The 19,224-nt window shown below is 39.6% G+C and overlaps 1 protein-coding gene across 2 annotated transcripts in view; it reads right to left on the bottom strand.

Annotated features, from left to right (window-relative positions):
- LOC146308185 (leucine-rich repeat transmembrane neuronal protein 4) overlaps positions 1-19,224 on the bottom strand; it is a 159,883-nt gene that overhangs the window by 127,054 nt on the left and 13,605 nt on the right. The window contains exon 2 of one of the 2 annotated variants that reach the window (XM_084745750.1): positions 14,291-15,852. In XM_084745750.1, the coding sequence (XP_084601876.1) occupies positions 14,291-15,852 (1,562 nt within the window). Of the gene's footprint in view, positions 1-14,284; positions 15,853-19,224 lie in introns of those variants that run through there. The other variant, XM_084745751.1, reaches the window with a different exon arrangement.

Below are 19,224 nucleotides of genomic sequence, written 5' to 3'. Positions count from 1 at the left end.
GCTGTATATCTATCTATTACCTGCATGATAGGTGACATTACATCCACTTTTCAGGGCAGTTTCATTATAAGCAAGGCTGGTGACCTAACACATATGGTTACAGCCACATTAAAGTCCATGAATGGAGATGATAAAGAGGTTCATTTTCACATCCAAACAGGTGCAAGAAATCCAACGGGGGATTTAGAGAAATGCCAATCACGCACCGTGTGTACACAGCCCACACAGCGCTGAGAAGAGGTGTAATGGGTTAGGTGAAAGCACCTGAGGGGATGCACCAAGGACACAACACAATAATGACCCCTACAAAGGGTTTATAGGAAGTAAGAAAAAATCTAATTCTGCTACACAAAACTATGTTTATTTCTCTTTTTATCCCTCTATTTGATTCTTACTTGTGAAATACTGACTAGTTTCATAGAGTTTTATGAAAGCGCTCTTGCGAAAGACATGAACGTCAGTTGAGAGATCACGTACTTTGTTCTTTAGTTCAGAAGAGATTTTAAAAATCTGAGCCAAATAAGAGAAATCCCTCTGGAGACAGAGATCTGTGGTCTTTTGGACTCTAATACTCTGTCCACCCACAGAGAACTGCAAAGACAGGGCCTCAACCCTCTCTTTTTGGAGAGAGTTCCTCTTAATTACAGTAGTTAGCTAATTAGGACCAGCTATAGAATCAGATACCAACTATTCCTCGCAGTAATGAATTAAGAGTTTCGTTCCTTGAAAGACGCAGTCTTTAATTCTAAGTGTTTCTTGACACTAGGCCCCATGAAACCTATTAAACAGAAATATAAAATCGACTTTGGAAAGCTAAAATATTTTCAACTGACAGTGGCGTTATGCAAGGATGACAGGCTAATTATACTAGACTCATTGTCAATTCATTAAATAGCACATCATTTTCTGGTGAGAGTGAACAAGTCTGCACAACTTCAGCAGAAGTGCTTCATTCAACAGTGAGTGTCCTTAAGATGAAAAAAAAAAGTGATTAAAAATGCCTATCATATGGATGGCCTGGTTGCCTTTTGCTCCTTCATTTTATAGCCCTTTAGACGTGAACAGATGTACTCCTGCAGGTACTTAGCACTGTATTCAGATGCAGATCCAGGAGTGACTCATCCTCCTCTTCCCTCATACTTACTGATTTACACATATTTGAATTTAGTGACTAATGGGCAAGGTGAGACTGAGGCTGTCCAACCTCACTGAAAATGATCATATAGTTAATATGAAAAACTGAGTGCTTCATTAGGCTGGATCCACATTAACGTCCACACAACTGTCATGCATTTAATTTCAAAAACAACAAACAGCTATAAAATAAGTTAATATTGTGGTCATGTGATGCCTACCATGAGAGTGAGCTCATTATCGTCATCACTGCAAGTTTTATTCTGAAGGGTCAATTTCAGGTTGAGATCCGTGCATGGATCTATTAATATACCTAAAGATCAGCACTGTCACACACAAGTCAGAATCACAGCCTCTGTTTGCTTGACAAGTCAGGAACTAAGCCTGTGATTAGTTGACACTCAACCCAAGGCATCATGGGATTGCAAGCGGACAGCTTACAACATGATAAAAACAACCACAGCTGAATTTGAATTGTTTCTCAAGAAAATATTGTTACCAAAACATGTGCCAAATAATGGCGTTTTATGTTGTTTTTGTGCGCTATTACTTTGTGTACTATTACCACCCAGGTTGAATATGCCATACTGACAATACAACTGACCCTAGCCTGACACCCCAGTAAAATTGATCCAGAACCGCCGCTACATTACGTTAGCCTTTCCTGCTGAGCTTACTTCAGGGCTAACTGTCACTTTTCAAGCAGTTAGGAAATAGACATGATTTTTCTTGGTCTTGACAAGCTGCAGCTTTTATTAACTGACACACTGTAACCTGTACTGTACATTTACTGCAACATTGACAACTTATTGCTCTGTTCTGTTGCACTAGCAGCACCATCATCCCCAGTCTGGAGCTATGCTATATCCTTCAATAAAGTCCAATAGAACGTAACTATGTGGACAGTCACGATAAACTGCCATCCTACGGGAATACCTGGCTTTTTCACAAAAAAATCCATACTGTCCTATAATGAAAAGAGAGGAATTTGTTTCACAAAAACTATCCTAAAATCACAAAAGAGAAGTGGCAGTTACACACTGAATCATAATTTAACTATAACATTAAGTCTGTTTGGACCAACTGAGGGATTGAGGTTTATTTTCTTAAAACAAGAAAGGTATTCTTGACCTACCTCACTATTTCAAGGCTTAAGATACAGAGGACACAGTTTTTAACATCCTCAAAGGTGATGATTCATGTTGGAAAAATTCTTACTGTACCGGCAGGTTGCTTCACTTGTTTTTAAAAGGGCTTTTAAAAAGAGCTAGTGCGGTGGTGTTTGCTGTGTGCTCGCTGCACCTCTGCTGCACAGTTTCTCTAACCGTGAGAGTTTCATATTACATGCTGCAATAAATGAGGTGGAAGGATAGATGCTAATTTAGGAACATTTTTGGATTGCTGCTGCTGTAGCTAAACGCAGTGTCAAAAATGGGAAGACAGCCGAACACGAATCACTCTGGGGCAAGCGAGTCATGGCTCTAATGTGATGTTACCCTTTTAGTGTTTATTCTGTGTCATGAATCTGGGCTTCTTTAAAAAAAAAAAAAAAAGTAGGCTGTTTTTTTGTCCATCACATGCAGTACATGTCACTCTGGTTTCCATATGGAGTCTGAAGTGAACAAGCCATGTAAAGCAGCAGTTGTATGAGTAGATACACTCTTAGAAATATGGGTTTCACAAGGGTTTTACCCAGAACCCTTTTCTTCTGAACCCTTTTTTGAAGAAAGGGTTTGTCAGGGAGACAGTAAGGGCTCTACTAAGAACCCCTTTCATCTATAGAATCCTTTTTGTAAGAAAGAGAGAACTCTTGATTCAAGGGTTCCTTGTACCATAATAAAAGAGTTCTCAGTAGAACCCCCTGAGTGGCTTCTAAACAAAAAGGTTCATGGTAGAAGCTTTTGTATGGGTTCCAGATTTTAATATAAAAATGTTCTCTGCAGGACCCTGAGTTTGTTCTTGATAAACCCTTGAAATAGAAAAAGGGTCTTACTAAAACCCCTTGGTTGGTTCTTGTTAGCACCCATAGAAGGCGCAAAGGTTCTGGATAGAACCCCCAGAGTGGGTTCTGGGTGGAATCACTGCACTATAGACGAGTTCTCTGTAGAACCTCCCATAGGGGGAGAACTCTCTGAAAGAGTTCCAAATGGTACCATTATAAAAGGTTCTACCAGTAAGGTTAAAGGGTTCTCCTGTGGGTACAAGCTGAAGAACACTTTATTTCTAGGAGCGTAGTGAAGCAAGTAAGAGGTACTAAAAAGGGCAAGAGACCGGTGTGAAACAAATCGTGCACAGCTTTGAGGAACTGCTTTGAAAGCAAACAAACCAATGGGGAAAAAATAATAATAATTGCTGAGTGAGTAGGTACAAACTACATCAGATGTGAATTGTAAAAGATTTTAAGATGAGTATCAGCAACGAACAGGAAACGATAACAGAGGCAGTGCATCAGGAAGCTTAGCATTAATGATGCACTCGGGCTGCCTTGTGGAAACTGGGAGGGAAAGAAAAGTCTTGCCTCTTTTCCAGGTAATGTAATTGCTATATTGGTGATCTAACACCCTCATTAAGCATGGATCAAACAGCGGTGCAGAAAGCAGTGGCGTGGAACCAGAGTGTGAAACAGACAGGATTAGCGGATGAGAGAGATGTTCTCTCACGCGCTGTGCATGTTTTGAAGTCTCCCACATGGCTAATTGTCGACTGAAGACACTAGCATCGAGAAGTTCAGCCTCCCCACTGAATTACAGATAGCTTACTTGCCCTTGGCTAGCCTCCCAGTGTTTGTGTTGATTTTTTCTGAGCAATTAACAATCTGACACCGTGACCTTGGACTGTAGAGGAAGGGAGAGGGAAACAGGAAGAGAGGGAATCTGCCTCACACCTTAAGAGACTACTGTAAAGTGGTCCAGCACAAATTTATGGCTATATTTTTACCTTAACATTTTGACATCTTACAAAAAACGTGTGCGCTTTTTACGTTTCAGAGTCTAAAATCAATGTTCATTTAAGTGAATTTTCTTTGGCTGGAAGATTAGGAAAAATCTGAGTCGTGCTTCAGGAGGGGAACCTTTTCTAGCAGATTTATTTGCCAAGTTTGGAGAGGAGGCAAAATATTTAAGGACTGAGCTGCGAAATAACCTGAAAGTTTGTACTAAGGCTGCAACTAATGGTTATTTTCATTGTTAATTAATCTGTTGTTTATTTTATTGATTTATCAATTAGCTGTTTGTCTATAAAATGTCAGAGAATGTTGAAAATATTGATCAGTCAATTGTCTTTTTTTGCCCACAACCCAAAGATATTCATGTTACTGGCTTTACTGACTTTCTACTGACGTAGAGGAGAAAAGAAACCAGAAAAAAAAAAATCTCATTTAAGAAGCTGGAATCTGGAATTTTGAGGTTTTTTTTTTCCTTTTTCCCTTTGGGAGACATTGGTCAACATTTTTCACTGTTGACATTTTATAGATAAATACCTCAAGACAATAATCAAGCAAGAACAACCGCCAATGTTAGCCACACACACAAACCTATAATTTTATAGGTAAACCAGAAATAACAGAAAGTAATCAAGTTGCATTATTTAATTATTATAATATTTGGATGACTACATTTTTGTACAGGTAATTAGTAACTGTACCGAAATACATTTTTAATGTAACCCTCACAACCCTGCCTTTGACAAACACAAAAGTATCGGATCTCAGTACCAAAGCCTACAAAAGTTATCCAACAAACTCCATAAAATGCCTACTCAAATAATAAAATTTTGACAAAAGTGCAAAATCGTCCTAAAATGGAATTGGCGCTGTGAAAATCAAACAAGCAGATATATCTAATAAGCAGGGGTGCATGTCTCAGTATAGGACTGGAAAAAACGACACAATTGGTTGTGTTCAGCTTCTTAAAATTGCACATGTACAGTTCCTGACAAGCAACCTTGCAAATAATCACTGTTGTCTCTAATCACAAGAGTCGAAAGTAGCCTGATGTTATCCTGCTGCAAAAAGTCATAGGGAGGACATTAGCATACAAAATATGTTCCTTTGACACCATAATATGACCAAATATTCAACACTGTATTTTTAAGTATGAAGGCTATCATTCCCTTGAAAAAGTTGTCTCATTTAAAGCAGAAAGTTGTTCCTCAGACCCAAATAAACAGGCCCCCTCCTTTTCTAGAGGGGATCTTGGCCTACATCGGCCCAGCAACCTCCCACAGGTCTGGGGGCGGCCTAAGGCAAAGACAGCCAGCACGGAGGAGGAGGAGTTAAAATAAGAAAGTAAAAAAACAAGAAAATAAAACCAAAATAGAGAAAGATATCAAAGAAAGGGACAGTAAATTAGAAATAAATCAAGAAATCTCTGGCCTGATCAAGCTGTCCAGACATGCCATGATTCTTTGACTCTTTGTCCCTGGGGCACTGTCAAAGATTTTGCCCCTTCTTCTCTCTGTGTCTCTCTCTCTCTCTCTCTATTTGCCACCCATATCCTTACATACTCTTGATTCCCATACACACACATACACCTACTCACATGCATAATTCAATAAGAAAATCAAAATGTATCTGTTCAGATTTACTCAGGAACCTCATGTTATTCCATTAGTTTTTTTTTTTTTTTTTTGTTACTGCTGATTTAGTGACTACATACTCTTATAAAAGAGAATTTGCTTAATTTCTGTGTGCCTGGCTGGAATATAAACATAGAGTTGAATTTCATCAGCATAAGAAAACTGTTGATTAAAGCAGGTAGTTTAAGAACCAGTATATTTTGCATTGGGAAGTTCAAGAATTAGGGCTTCAAGTAACAATTATTTTCATCATGGATTCAACTGTTCTTGAAGAGCCAAACTGATACATCAACCAATATTATCAGCCTGATATTGGCCTATCGCAGCTGTGCTGGCCAATATCAGTATCAGTACATATGTTGTGCAACAGGCACCAATATGAAACCTTTATTTTAATTTAACTGAACAAATGCATTATTTTTGTACGCTTTACAGGCAGCATTTTTTTATGAATGTTAATCAGGGATAATTGCAAAGATGTGTGTTTATGTACATATTATACAGTTTATTCTTTATATCATATCAAGTATATTTTAGTTTACTTCCTAATATCAGTATGAGCATTGGCCCTGAAAATCCAGTATAGGTTGGGCCTTAGTTTTGTTGTTTTGTTTTTTTTGTTTTTTTTTTCTGAATCATTAAAACTGCATATATTAAACTATAAAAAAAAACTATTTAACTATTTAAAAAAAAAGACAAGAAAAAAAAATGGAGGGCCACAGGTAATTCAAGAACTTTCAGTGATTATCGTAGTAAAGCCAGCAGGCAGAGATGAAGAATTTCATGAATACTGCTCTGTAAGACCATGTCAGAAACTCGGTTAAAGGGCAGTACATTCAGGAGAAGAAGGAGCCATATAAATTGTCAAGTTTTTAGCATCAGGTGAGTCGGGGTTTCTTAAAAATAGGAACAACAGTAATTAATTGAAAGCCAGCTGTAAGCAGTGTGACATTATAAGTAAGTGGCTGATTGTAGTTTGGAAAAGGTCAGCAGCACTATCAGAAGAGAGAGGATTGTAGAGGTAGAGTCAAGAGGGCATGTAGGTGTCATCCTGGCAGAAATGAGTTTCAGGGCTTTTCAGGACAAGTTAGCCGAGATGAGATGGGAGTGAGTGACTTCGGGGTAGCACTCCTGGATGGCTGGCAGAGCAAAGTTGGCATAACATCAAAATGCTTATCAAAGAACAAGATATGAGCCACTTTGTGTCAGCTGCAAAAAGCGATAGTTCAGTCAGTTTCTGACCGCCGAGGGACAGGATAGAACAAATGAGTGGATCAGGATGAAGGGTGGTCGAGGTCAAGGGATGATGATAGGGTTGCTGGACACATGGAATTTGTATGAAATGAAAGGAGATGAGAGGAGAGAGGGGATGAATTGACCCTTTGCTAAGTCCCTACTGTGGACATCAACTATCCAGTCATAGAATAGCATCCATAACTAGGGTGCTGCAGGCCTGTCAAGCTTTGTATTTCTCTACATGCTGAAGCTGCGTGCATGGGGTTTTTAAGACGAGGGATACTCTGTGTTTCATGAAGTGAAAAGTGAAAATCTGGTGGCACCTGGGACCATATTTCAAGATCAGACAAAATATTTGATAATACATTAGCTACCTTCACACAACACGTGATGTCAGCATTGACCACCTCCTATCTAATGTTACCATTTGATAGAAAGAAAACTGTACTGAAATGTTTCTGTTAATATCCCACAATTAATTTAAGCCTTTCCTATCATATCAAACTGTAATTTTATCTAAAAAAAAAAAGACTGAATTCTAATATTAGCTATTGAGTAATGGTAGCTAATGTTTATCAAATATGTTGTTTTACCTGAAAATATGGCCCTATGTCTCTGTAGATTTTTACAGTAGTATCCATGTCAGTTTCATCAATCAGGAGAATGTAACATGAAAACAATTTGAAAATAATTTTGTACATACAACTTACAACTTGGAATACAACGGTATGATATTTGAACTTCCCACCCTGATCATAACATCAGAGGAAAATGGCAACTATGTGAGCCCTGTGAATATAGTGAATGAAAAGCTTGACAGGTGAAGCAATAATAACTGAGGAGGGTTGGGCTTAGGGAAGGGTCAACTGTGGGGAAAACAGCCACAAGTGATTCCATGTAGTGTTCCCACGAGAAAAAAATTGCAAGTGATGTTGTGATACATGAAAAGACCCAAGTGGCACAAACACACCAGGAGTATAGCTTGAAAGAAAAAGATCAAAAGAAAGAAATGAAAGGATAGAAATAGTCCTTTTGGTGGGAAGGTTGAAGTGACATAGGAAAATGAGGATTGCACCATCTTCTTCGGCAATTCACTAAAGAGGCTGCGAAACTCACATCCATGTCAGCTGGATCTGGGGGACAATCATGTGAAGAGGTCCGGGGTGAGTTACTGTGATGGCTCAGAATCTGAGTGAAAGAAATGGTAAAAGTGACACAGGAGGAATAAGCAATCGCCCCTCGGGAGAGATGAACAGACCTGAGCCGCTCCGGCCTCGAGCCTGAGGGGAGGAGGCGGCGAGGCGGTGAGAGGTGGGGAGAGTGCAGCAGGTGCTGCCGCGTTCTGCCGAGTGATTTATGTCCACGCAAGAGCAACAAAATGTAGAAACAAGATCGGAGCACACTCTGAGATGAACTCAGGACTTTGTGGACTGCTGACTGATAGTTCCTGTCTCCCCTCTACAATGTTTTAAGATGAGACAGAGGGACAGATAAGGCTGGAGAGAATGCATTTTCAAGGATATCTCAAGAAACAAAATGGAGGAGCGTGCAGGGATAAAAAACAAAAAAAAGGGAGCTTGTGGAAACAGAACTGCGAATGTGACAGGAATTAGCAGAATGCTGGGCTTTGACTTGTTTTCTCCACGTGTTTATACAAGTAGACATTCTTAAAACAATATGGCTTCATAATTTGACTACACAGGTTGTGCTGTACGAAACCTGAGGCCAAAAAGCAATATGTAAAAACAATTGACAGTAACAATCCCCTTCAGGTTTATTGAGTTAATTAGCAGATTGCAGAAACAAGGGAGGGAGGGACAGAGTGAACCTTATATATATATATATTTTTTTTTATTTAAACAGCCTATGGAAGATAACCACCTGATCTGCTACTGTACTTTACAGTAAAACTGAACAAGACATGTCTGTTTAAACCTGAATATATGAAAAAGGATTAGTTTAACACATTAACACTAGAACCACCAACATGGCTGCTTCTTGACTGTATGTAATTTTGTCTCAGTAAAATATTTAAGTCTCTGACTTTTCCCAAAATTGTGTTTTGTAGCACCCGTTATTGTTAGAAACTGTGAAGATTCATTCATAACAGCCAGTAAAATATAGCCCTATGGGGAATGTAGTAATTTTCATACTATTATTATATTCTATATGGGGGTACATTTTACCAGTTGGCTGTTTTACGAATACAGCAACCCCTGTCAATTCTATTGTTAGAAACATAAAAGCATAAAGTTGGTATTTTTCAAAGTGGACCCAATTTTGTCCAGTATTCAGAGAGACCACTGCAGCCATTAGCCACAAAACAGGCTGCAATGTAATCCTTAGCGGCAATTGTGCATCATCAATGTATGCTTACTAAAGATGCTTGTTTTGCAACTGACAAGCTCAGACAGTTATTTTAAGTGTCTGACAATATGACAGAACAATAACTTTTTTGAAAGTGGCCCAGTACAGAGTGAGACCACTGGAGCTGTCAGCCACAAAATGGACTGCAATGTAGTCCTTTGGGGCAACTGTGCACCATCAATGTCTGTAAATTAAAAATTCATGTTTTACCACTCACAGGCTCAGATTGTTATTTTAAGTGTTTGACAACATTATGGAGTGGGTTTAGTTTGGTTTGTTTAAGCAGAAACAGCCAAATTATCACTCTCACCAAAGCCACCAAGCTCTAATAAAATACACTTCATTCAAAATCGACAGAAACAAAATAATCTTTTTTATAAAACAAATTTGATGAAATATATGAATATTCTCTTTCCACTAATCCAATCACCAATCACCAATAAAATTAAATCTTAATTCACCAAGTTAGATGTGAAAATATTCCACCCTTTTTCCCTGCTGCTTGTCTGATGTCGAACCTCCCTCTCACTCCTCTCTGTGATATCTTAATGGCTGATGGTGGCAGCAGTCTCACTCAATACTTGACAAAATTCAAAAACTTTACCATTTCCAACAACAGAACTGCACTCTGTTTTAGTATGCTCAACTTTTCTTTTGATCCATTGAATGTGCTTGGGTTAGTTTTGCTCACACACATTTTCACTGATATTTACAGTATGTTATGAACACATCTCACCTTCCTCAGATTAGAAAATGTGTTCAGCTAATGGCCTGATTTATATTACCTGTGTCTGCCAACTTCCCTCCCTTAGGTATAGCTTATATAAGGCTTATATAAGGTGGTGAATATCAGTATTGGTGATCAAATTGCTATTCATGAGAACTAGAACTGTATCATTTTAAACATTCTATTGGGAGCCCTTTTATTTGTTTTTCACTGTGTAGTGTTAGCTTTTGTGTAGAGGCTCACTTCACTCTCCTTTATCAGCTTCCTTTACCCGCTTGATCTATTCCTGTTTTGACGTAAATTATAAAAAAAAAATAAGCTTTTCTTCTGGCTTGCATTTCTTTGTCGACAGTACCTTCATACGAATGCTGGTTGATGAATCACAAATATTGTTGTTACACTCTGCTGGCTCTGTAATGTTGATTTGGCCCTTGGCCCTCTTAGTATGGGTTAATTCCTGCTTTATTTGGCTCACAGGATGAAAGAGTCAGCTAAATTGCCAAGTTCAATCAAGTCAAGATAAAAGGCTAACGATAGATGTGATGATTTAAATGGTAAACGACAGGCCCGCTTCGAGCTTACACTGATGGAGAGGACGCAAGGTATTCTGTGTGAGGTGGAGATGGACATTGTCTTTCATAGATAAGGTCTCTTAAAGGGTCACCCTGGAATACGAGTCTGATAATTGCCTGATCCAACTGGCATGAGGCGTCAGGAATCAAAATGACTGTTGGGAATGACAATCAGCCATTTTTATCCCTTGTAATATGACATACTGGAAGGCAACCAACATATTCTTTTTGTTTGCTGTCACCTAGTGTGACAGTATCCCCTCCTCCTCCCTCAGGCTGTTAATTCCTCCTGATCCTCAGTCCAATAGCCATCCATTGTTTGCTTAATATTAAATTACTGCTGACATTAACAATTTTCTTATAAACACTGTAATATATGGTATTACATTTTAAGGTTTAATTCTGTAAGCCCCCTGAGACAACTTTGGGGCTGTATGAAAACAGAAGAAACTAATAACAACTGAAACAGTTTCTTTTTTTTTTTTTTTTTTTTTTTTTTACGAATAACCTGAAATGAACACGCTGACAATCAAGGGGGCCATTTTGAAGGAATGACTACAATTCTCAAAGTACTTTATTTTCTGAAGGCATTTTTAATGGCCTAGACTAATATTGTTAATTTCCAATCATTAATTGATTAATTGCTGTTAAGAGTTTAACAGATTAAAAACACATAATCGATAATTGATACTTGATTATTTTTAAAAAAGGGCAGTAATTGGCCCCTTATTTGACATTGTTTTGTCTAGCGAAGCCCAAAAAAAATTAAGGAAAATGTGAGAGAAAAATTAGGTTATAAGAAAACAAAAAAATGGGTTTGTATCTAATTAATCAATGATTATTTGATTAATCTTTTGTTATGTTTTAAACTAACTCATTAGGGAGAATGCAAAAAAAAAAAAAAATCTGCAACCCTACCCTAGACTGTTGACACATATTGAGATGGACAACATGAGAACTCCCTAAAAGTGAAGTCTAAACATCTTAATCGCTGCCTGGTGGCTGGCTGCAGTATTCTTCATACATTCCTTTGTCCATTGCTGTTATATGGATGTATGTCTAAGTGTTCATTTTTTGGATCAGCTTGGTTGCAATTAGTTATTTGATGCTATAAAGGAAGGGATTTCACATCACGACTGACAAATGAGCTCCGCTCGCGACTGAGTCGGCTGGCTGTGTGGGCAGGGACTTGAAAGCGTGGCTCCAACCCTGACCACTGCCGTGCAGATTCTGGCTCCAAATGACGTCACCAGCACAAGATGGCAGCGCTCATATCCAAGATATTTTGGCCTCTTTTGTACAGCAGGAGGAAGTGGAGGCATGTCATCCATCTTTGAATTTAATCAGAATTTATAGAACAAAATCATTTCATGATCAGATTCTTTTTAATTGTACAACAGTATATCAAAATTCAATCAATATTTTTGAAACTTTTTGATTAGATGAAAATATCAATTCTTGGCATCACAGCCTCTATTTAAGTTCATCTACATTTTCATATTGATTTGATTCCTGTGGGCAGCTGTCTCCTGCTGTGTACTTTGTCAATTAACTAGCTAATTAGACTAAGTAATCATTTAAATTATAGGAGGCGGCCACAAGAACATGAACACCTGTACAGGCCTTTGAAGTCCCAAACACCCCTACAACCACTGTAACTGTTAACCTCTGTGAAGCTTATTATTTTATTATTTTTTTGGTGGGACTGCATTAAAAAAAGGCAGTATCTCTACAATGTTTTGAGGCATATTTGTGATGTTATTGTATTTCACAGGTGTCCCTATTATCATATCTAGTCTCTGTACATTCTGTGCATATTGCTTTGGCTTAGGATCATACTGTGCTTCACATTTTGATCTGAAAATAAGATGACACTACACGTTTTCTTGGCTTGAAGACAGCATGGCATGTTGAGTTGAATGTGAAAAATGTATAATTCAAATTGAAGGTTGCTCTGCATTGTAGAAAATAAAGTACATCTCTAAAAAGGATTAACTACAGCATCTTTTATTTTCCCCCTCCATCCATCTATCCATCCATCCATCCATCCATCCATCATCACTTTCTATTGAGTTTTACATTTAAAAATTCACATAAAGCAGCACTGTGGGCTGAAAGGAGGCACTCAAAGCCAGTATGGGGGAGGATGGGGCAAATAATAACAAAATGGCAGCTGTTATTTGTAGTCCCTCTTTACAATCAAACCAGTGTGAGCAAACCTGCAGGTATTACATATTATCAGGTGACCTGCCTCCAGGAAAGCCAGACGGTCAGCAACAGAAATGGAAAAGAATGTGGAGGATCGAGCCCTCCTCCTCCTCCTCCACCTCCTCGCTGTTTAAACCTCTGCATTTACAGTCATTCCTCCAGAGAAAGGCTGCCAGAAAATCATGCCATGGAAATGCTGAGAAAATCTAGGAACTAGACTAAGGATGAGTGGGCTGGTAATGTTAAAATATATAGAGCTTAACCAAAATACGTCTTGGATTACAGCTTCAGAGGGTGGGCTACCTGATCATCAAGGTGGGCTTAGCCAATCCTTCACCCTGTGTTTTGACAGGGCCAGTCGATCAGTGATAAACTACAGAAGCTTTGCTTAGCTGTAGCCTGGAAAACTTGCCAAAATTCAGCAGCAGAATAAAAGCTTTAAACAAGACTGCTACTGTATGTCAGGTACACAAGAGTGTAGCAGCTGAAAGGGAGAGGAGAAAAGTGGTATTCCCACATTGCTGTAGTCTGTAAATACTGTTTTGAAGAAATTCACTTGCCTGTGTACGAAACATTTCAAAGGATTCCCACTCCTTTTGGGACTATCAAACACTACTTCTTTCTCTGCTTGTGTGTGTGTGTCACAAAATGTGTATTTTTTTTCTATCTCTGTGTGAGTTCGGGTGTGGATGGCCAGTGAAAGTGTGCATTTCAGTTTATGTGTGACAAATCAATTAAGCCAGGGAGTAAACAAATGAGTAACTTCGGCAAATCAGTGTGCAAAGGAGGGGAAAAAAATCAGAAAGGAATCGCTGTTGGGGGACTATGAGCATTAAGTATTTTCCAACAACTATCTTGAGTCATACCTATGTTTAAAAAAAAAGTGTTAAGTCATCAGCTCAGGGGAAGCTCTATTCAGCATCTATTAGAATTCACATCCAGTGTCCAAAAGTGATTCTTCCCTCCATTCAGCTGTTCTCCCCTCACAATACTGCACATCAAAAACTCAATAGCAGTAGAGCAAACACACAAAGCCCAAAGCCTGTGATACGCAAGCAAAAAAAGCAAACGAGCACCTAAACAATCACAAATGTCTTATCACAAACAGCATTGCTTAAGCTCAAGATTATGCAGAATAGGAAATGTAATCAGTCTCATTTATCTGTATTTCTGTACAATTCTGCGGCAAAGCAAACATTTGAATCTCAACAGAGATTAGAGTTTAAGCGAATATACAAACACCCATCTGAAAGCATGAGATATCTTGTTATACACAAAGTGATGCTAAAACCGCCTCTGCTTTGTTCAGTAATAATCCATGGGTAGACAGTATTTACCTAACCTGCTGTGTAAGGCTAAGTAATCAAGTAGCAGACTTATCATCTATCAAAGCAGTGTAAATAATTACCTCTGGTTGCCGCGCTGTGGACAGAGTTTTGTTTAGGAGGAGTAGCGGTGGTGTGGGTCATACCTCGCATTCTCGGGAGCCTGAGATCGTATAGGTGCACGGTCCGGTTCCATTGACAAGCACATCCATGGCCTCAGAATTGGTGGGCTTGTAGTCCACATAGTACTCCTGCAGTGGGGAGCTCAGGGTGCGCTCCGTCTCTCTAGCTTTCTTGCGGCGTTTGCGGGCTGCTGCCGAGTGCTCCTGCAGCTGCTTGACACTGCTAGGATAGCGCTTCCAAGACACGTAGATTACCAAGAGGATCATCGCAACGGATAGAAAAAGGGCAACACTTCCAGCCACAATCTTATGAAAGGACACAGGCTCCAAGTCTTGCTCTGGGGGAAGTGCCACAGGTGGGGTCACAGCTGAAGATGTGGGGCCTCTGACAGATCCCTCTCCTCTTTTTCCAGAACCAGTAGGTGAAGCCAGAATGGCTGGGCGACGTTCAGTCTGCACAGGGATGCTGGATGGGCTTGAAGGAATACTCACAGTGAGAGTTGTCGCTGGGTTTGATTGACAAACACCAAAAGCTTCGACAGCATCCATCACTTTCTCCCCCTGAGCCTTCTTGGGGGAGGCACAGATCATGGTTGTCTCCTTTGCCCCTCTGAAGTTTCTCAGCCAGCCCACCAGAGGACAGATGGCAGGGCCACAGTCCCATACATTCCCAGCTAAACTAATCGTAGTCAAGGAGATCCAGGCATCAACAACCTCCTGGGAGACATTGGTCAGCTTGTTGGAGTCCAGATTGAGGGTCTGCAGGTTGGGTAGACATTGGTAAACTACAGCATCCACTTCAGTCAGATCATTCCCAGACAGATCCAGTTTCTGGATGGAGGCCCAGGTCCAGGTCAGGCCCTGGTTCATTGAGCGAATGCGATTCCACTGCAGGTAAAGTGCCCGCAGATTGTAGAGGCGAGGAAAGTGTGAGAAATTGATCTTTGAGAACTGGTTATGCTCCAGATGCAGCTCAGTGAGCTTGACTAGGCCTGAAAATGCATTCCGGGTGATGCTGCGCAGGCGGTTGTAACCTAGATCCAAGAATTCAAGATTTCTGCAATCTTGGAACAGGCGGACTGGGATGATTTTTAGAGAGTTTGAGCGTATGTGAAGGCTGAGAAGCTTCCGCAGGCCCTGGAACTGCCCAGGCTGCAAGGCTTGCAGTTTGTTGTATGACAGGTCCAGATTGCGCAAATTAGGGACAGGGTGGAATGTGGTGTTGTGGAGCGATGTGATCTTGTTGGAACTCAGGATGAGCTCTTTGAGCCTGCGGACACCCTGAAAGGCCATTCCATCCACAGAGGCAATGTAATTGTGGTCCAAATAGAGCCAGATGAGGTGGTTGAGGCCTGTAAACTGGCCTGCGCGAAGACTGGCGAGGCTGTTGTACCGTAAAGACAGGCCTTCACAGCCTCCTGAGAGGTTCTTGGGGACATCACGAAAGGCGCTTGACTCACAGTAGACAATTTTTCCATCACAGCGACAGCTCTTGGGGCACGGGCGCTCACTCAAAGATGGATTTGCCGCCAGCCACACCTGCATCAGGAGTTGGACCACTAGCCAGCGACGCCGCAGAGCAGAGCCTATAAGCAGGGGAAGAGAGAGGGGGAAACAAGAAGAGAGAAACAAGTTAAGCACTTAAGTTTATTACAAAACCCTAATTCCTAGTGTATAGTATTGAAAATGATGGTATCCGCTAATCTTTGTGCCTAATTTACTTCTTTTTCTTAAGATAAAATCAGAGGATATATTTATGCACACCCAGACCTGACTTACTGCCCAAGAAAAGATAAGACCCAGCAGTCATGGCAGTTTTGCTTACAACTTCTGAAGAGATATCCTGAGGCAAGCATCAAGTATCCACGCTTCCACATTTGGATGGTTTTGTTTTTATGATCACGTAACAATCCTGCTGTAAAAAGCGAACTCTTTTGTGTCTTATTCGGTGCAATGATTAATGTGTGTGCATCTCAAAAGGAAGGACACTGACACCAGTGCCAAAAACATAAAAAAAAAAGCTTAAAAGCAAAGTCACCAAGCAACACAACATTGAGCCGTGAAAGTCAAGAAAATTATAAATAACTGCTGCTATATCCTAAAGGAAGGAAGACTTCTCTAACTCCTGATTCATGTGGAGATGCCAGAACTTAACAATGAGAGACACTTTTCAGGGCCTTCCTTTAGTTTTTTTCTTTTACTCTCAAAATGGTCTGGCTTCCTCTCTTACCATTGCATTAGATCAGTAGTCACCCAGACTCACACTCATATCCCTCAGTGTAATTTCATCCTCCACCTTAAGAAAACCAGGCCTCTTCCATTTTTACATATCCGAAGCCGTCAGATTCATCCATAATATTATATATTATGGATGAATCTTATAGCCTTCCCATTCCAGATTTCTAGGTACTTTTTCCATATCTTGAAACTCCTTACTTCCACTCAAATGTTGCAGCAATTCATCCTTTTTCATTTTCAGTCTCCTTGTCACATCCATTAATAACACCTTTCTTCACCACAGTGACCCATGTTCACCATCCACACAACACACCTATGTACATTGATGGCCAGTCCTATCACATCATGTAATTGTGGAATATGTTCTTATTCAGTAATTCATCAAACCTGGTGTTTCCCAACCTTATTTGCAGATAGAGTATTTCTAAAACACAACACAGCACTACTTCTGTAGCAAAGGAAGAGCTGCCTAATAAAGGTGCATACTTCCTCATCTCCAATAGATGCAAACCAAAGTACATATCCTTAGCTTCCTTTCTGAGACTGGATTCAAGTGAGAAAACATTCTAGAAAACTGCTTGTGACTGTGAATATTATGACTCACCACCTGTCACGTCTCCCACACCATAGATACTATAGATTGTGAGTTAAATAAAGCAGGATTCTGCAAATGCATTGCTTATTTTTCACAATAATTTTAATAATTCCAGAACAGACTCCATGTGTTACCAGAAATCAAAATCCAGGGAACAATTGAAAGCCCACCCAGAAATTTCCATTCATAGAAATGATATAAGAACGTAATGTAGCATATAGCCTACATTTGTGGTGAATCTTATGGTCTTATGGGGTAGTTTGAAAGGACAGGAGTTTGTACAGGGTTTCCCAAAATGCACTGCAAGCCCGGTAACTCATCAGGTCCGAGATGACTCACCAGGGGGTGAGTCTAAGCATTGTGGAATTTTATTTTTGGGGGGTTGGATGGCTGCAGCTGGTTGGAAAGCTAACTAGCATCATCTGTTGGTTAACATGTGAATGTACTAGAGAGAGGCAAAGTGAGTTAAATGACTTATTTATAACAACACATTGCATAGTAATATTTTCAAACTTCAAGTCAGCTTTTAAGAATGACTTAGTGTACTGTAGGGCCCTATGAAATCTGTGTTATGGCTTTGTCAAAGTCTCAATTCCAGCTGTGATTATATTATCACAGAACTATAGGGCCCTACCTTATACTGCCATCAGTCTATTGCTGGCCCACACTAGACCACAATTAAAAGATACTTGCCATGTTGTCCAACAGCTTTGTTTGGAGATACCCTGGACTTTACCTTGTTATATAGTATATAGAAGAATTCACAGTTTTATTTTACTCGCAAAAACATTGTACATTGGGATATAAAGAAAAGTTCATATTGTGTGGACTCATTATCTCAAATTACATGGTCTTAGCTGTTTGATTTGATGCCATTTGCACTGTATGTTTACAATGAATACACACACTGACAACCAGTGTTTAAGCAAAGTGACTTGCAATTTACTCAGTCATATCTTTATCTATTTGTATTCAGTCATCCCATAAGCCATCACTGCACCAATGGCAGAGGCAGATAAGTCATGAAAGGCAGCCTGTACAGTGCAAATTAACATTCAAGAGCTGATGGTTGTGTATACAATCCCACAGGCGTTTCAATTTAGACTCCAGCCATTTCATGTTTAACCAAACCAAAGCACTACAGGTTCAGCATGAATCATCACTTCTGCCTTCCACAGGTTCAAATAAAAAATCACTATGGACCCTCATGGAATTACACAACTCATCTCTGCTGCAGAAAACAACTACCTGATTTCCAAAACTGGCATGTTCTGTCTGTGCAGAATAACTACATACTGTATGTATGAGGTATTTCTGAATTTCTTGAGGTAGACGCTCTGTTCGAAATACTAAAAATCCGATTTGAAAAGGGAAGAAAATGGTCAGTAGCTTTCGGTGATATCACTCCTTGTTCTGAGGTGAGACAGAGTTGTTTCCATTAAAATCGTTCCCCTTTACAGAGCCACTAATGATCTGTCATTAAGATACATTGATTTCCCCTTGAGGAGGTGGTACGGAGGGGGGATTCACTACTTATGTGTGTTTCTCAAGGCAGTATAATCAAGTATGGACTTTATTACCATTATCACAGTGAGATAAGATTAATATGCCCGGATAGAAGTAGTCCATACTCACTGTAAAAAATAAACTATTTGTTAAATTTAAAAAAAAAAAAAGTTTGTGACCTGGCTGTCTTTAATAGACTGAATTTGAAGACAAGTGGAGGCAATTATGTAATGATTCAAAACAACTGACCCATCCTACATCTTGTCCGTTTCTTCTATGTGCTCCAATGACAGTTAAGCAAGCTTGGTATCTCTACTGTCTGCTTACTGTCTCCTTTAAAAGCAATATATAAGGTCACATCTAAAGATAACTAGTCATACCTAAATGCTAGCTAACTAGCTGGCTAATGGTTGATGTAGATAAGCTAGCTAGTTAGTGTTAGCATTTTGCTAACATTAGCTAAATTAAGATGTGAATGCATGTGGCTTTTATTGGTCCTAAGCCATGTCTTTTAACCACCTCCAAACTTTAGGCCTAGCATGTAGCATATCTAAGTACAGGAAACATGAGGAGAGAAAAGCTGACCAAGATACCAAGCTTCCTCAACTGTCACTGGAAC

This window comes from Lutjanus erythropterus, chromosome 20, assembly GCF_056507025.1.
Source record: "Lutjanus erythropterus isolate fLutEry1 chromosome 20, fLutEry1.hap2, whole genome shotgun sequence".
In the NCBI taxonomy this organism is placed as follows: domain Eukaryota; kingdom Metazoa; phylum Chordata; class Actinopteri; order Lutjaniformes; family Lutjanidae; genus Lutjanus; species Lutjanus erythropterus.
Note: the sequence above shows the minus strand (reverse complement) of the source record. Positions and strands in the feature narration are given on the sequence as shown.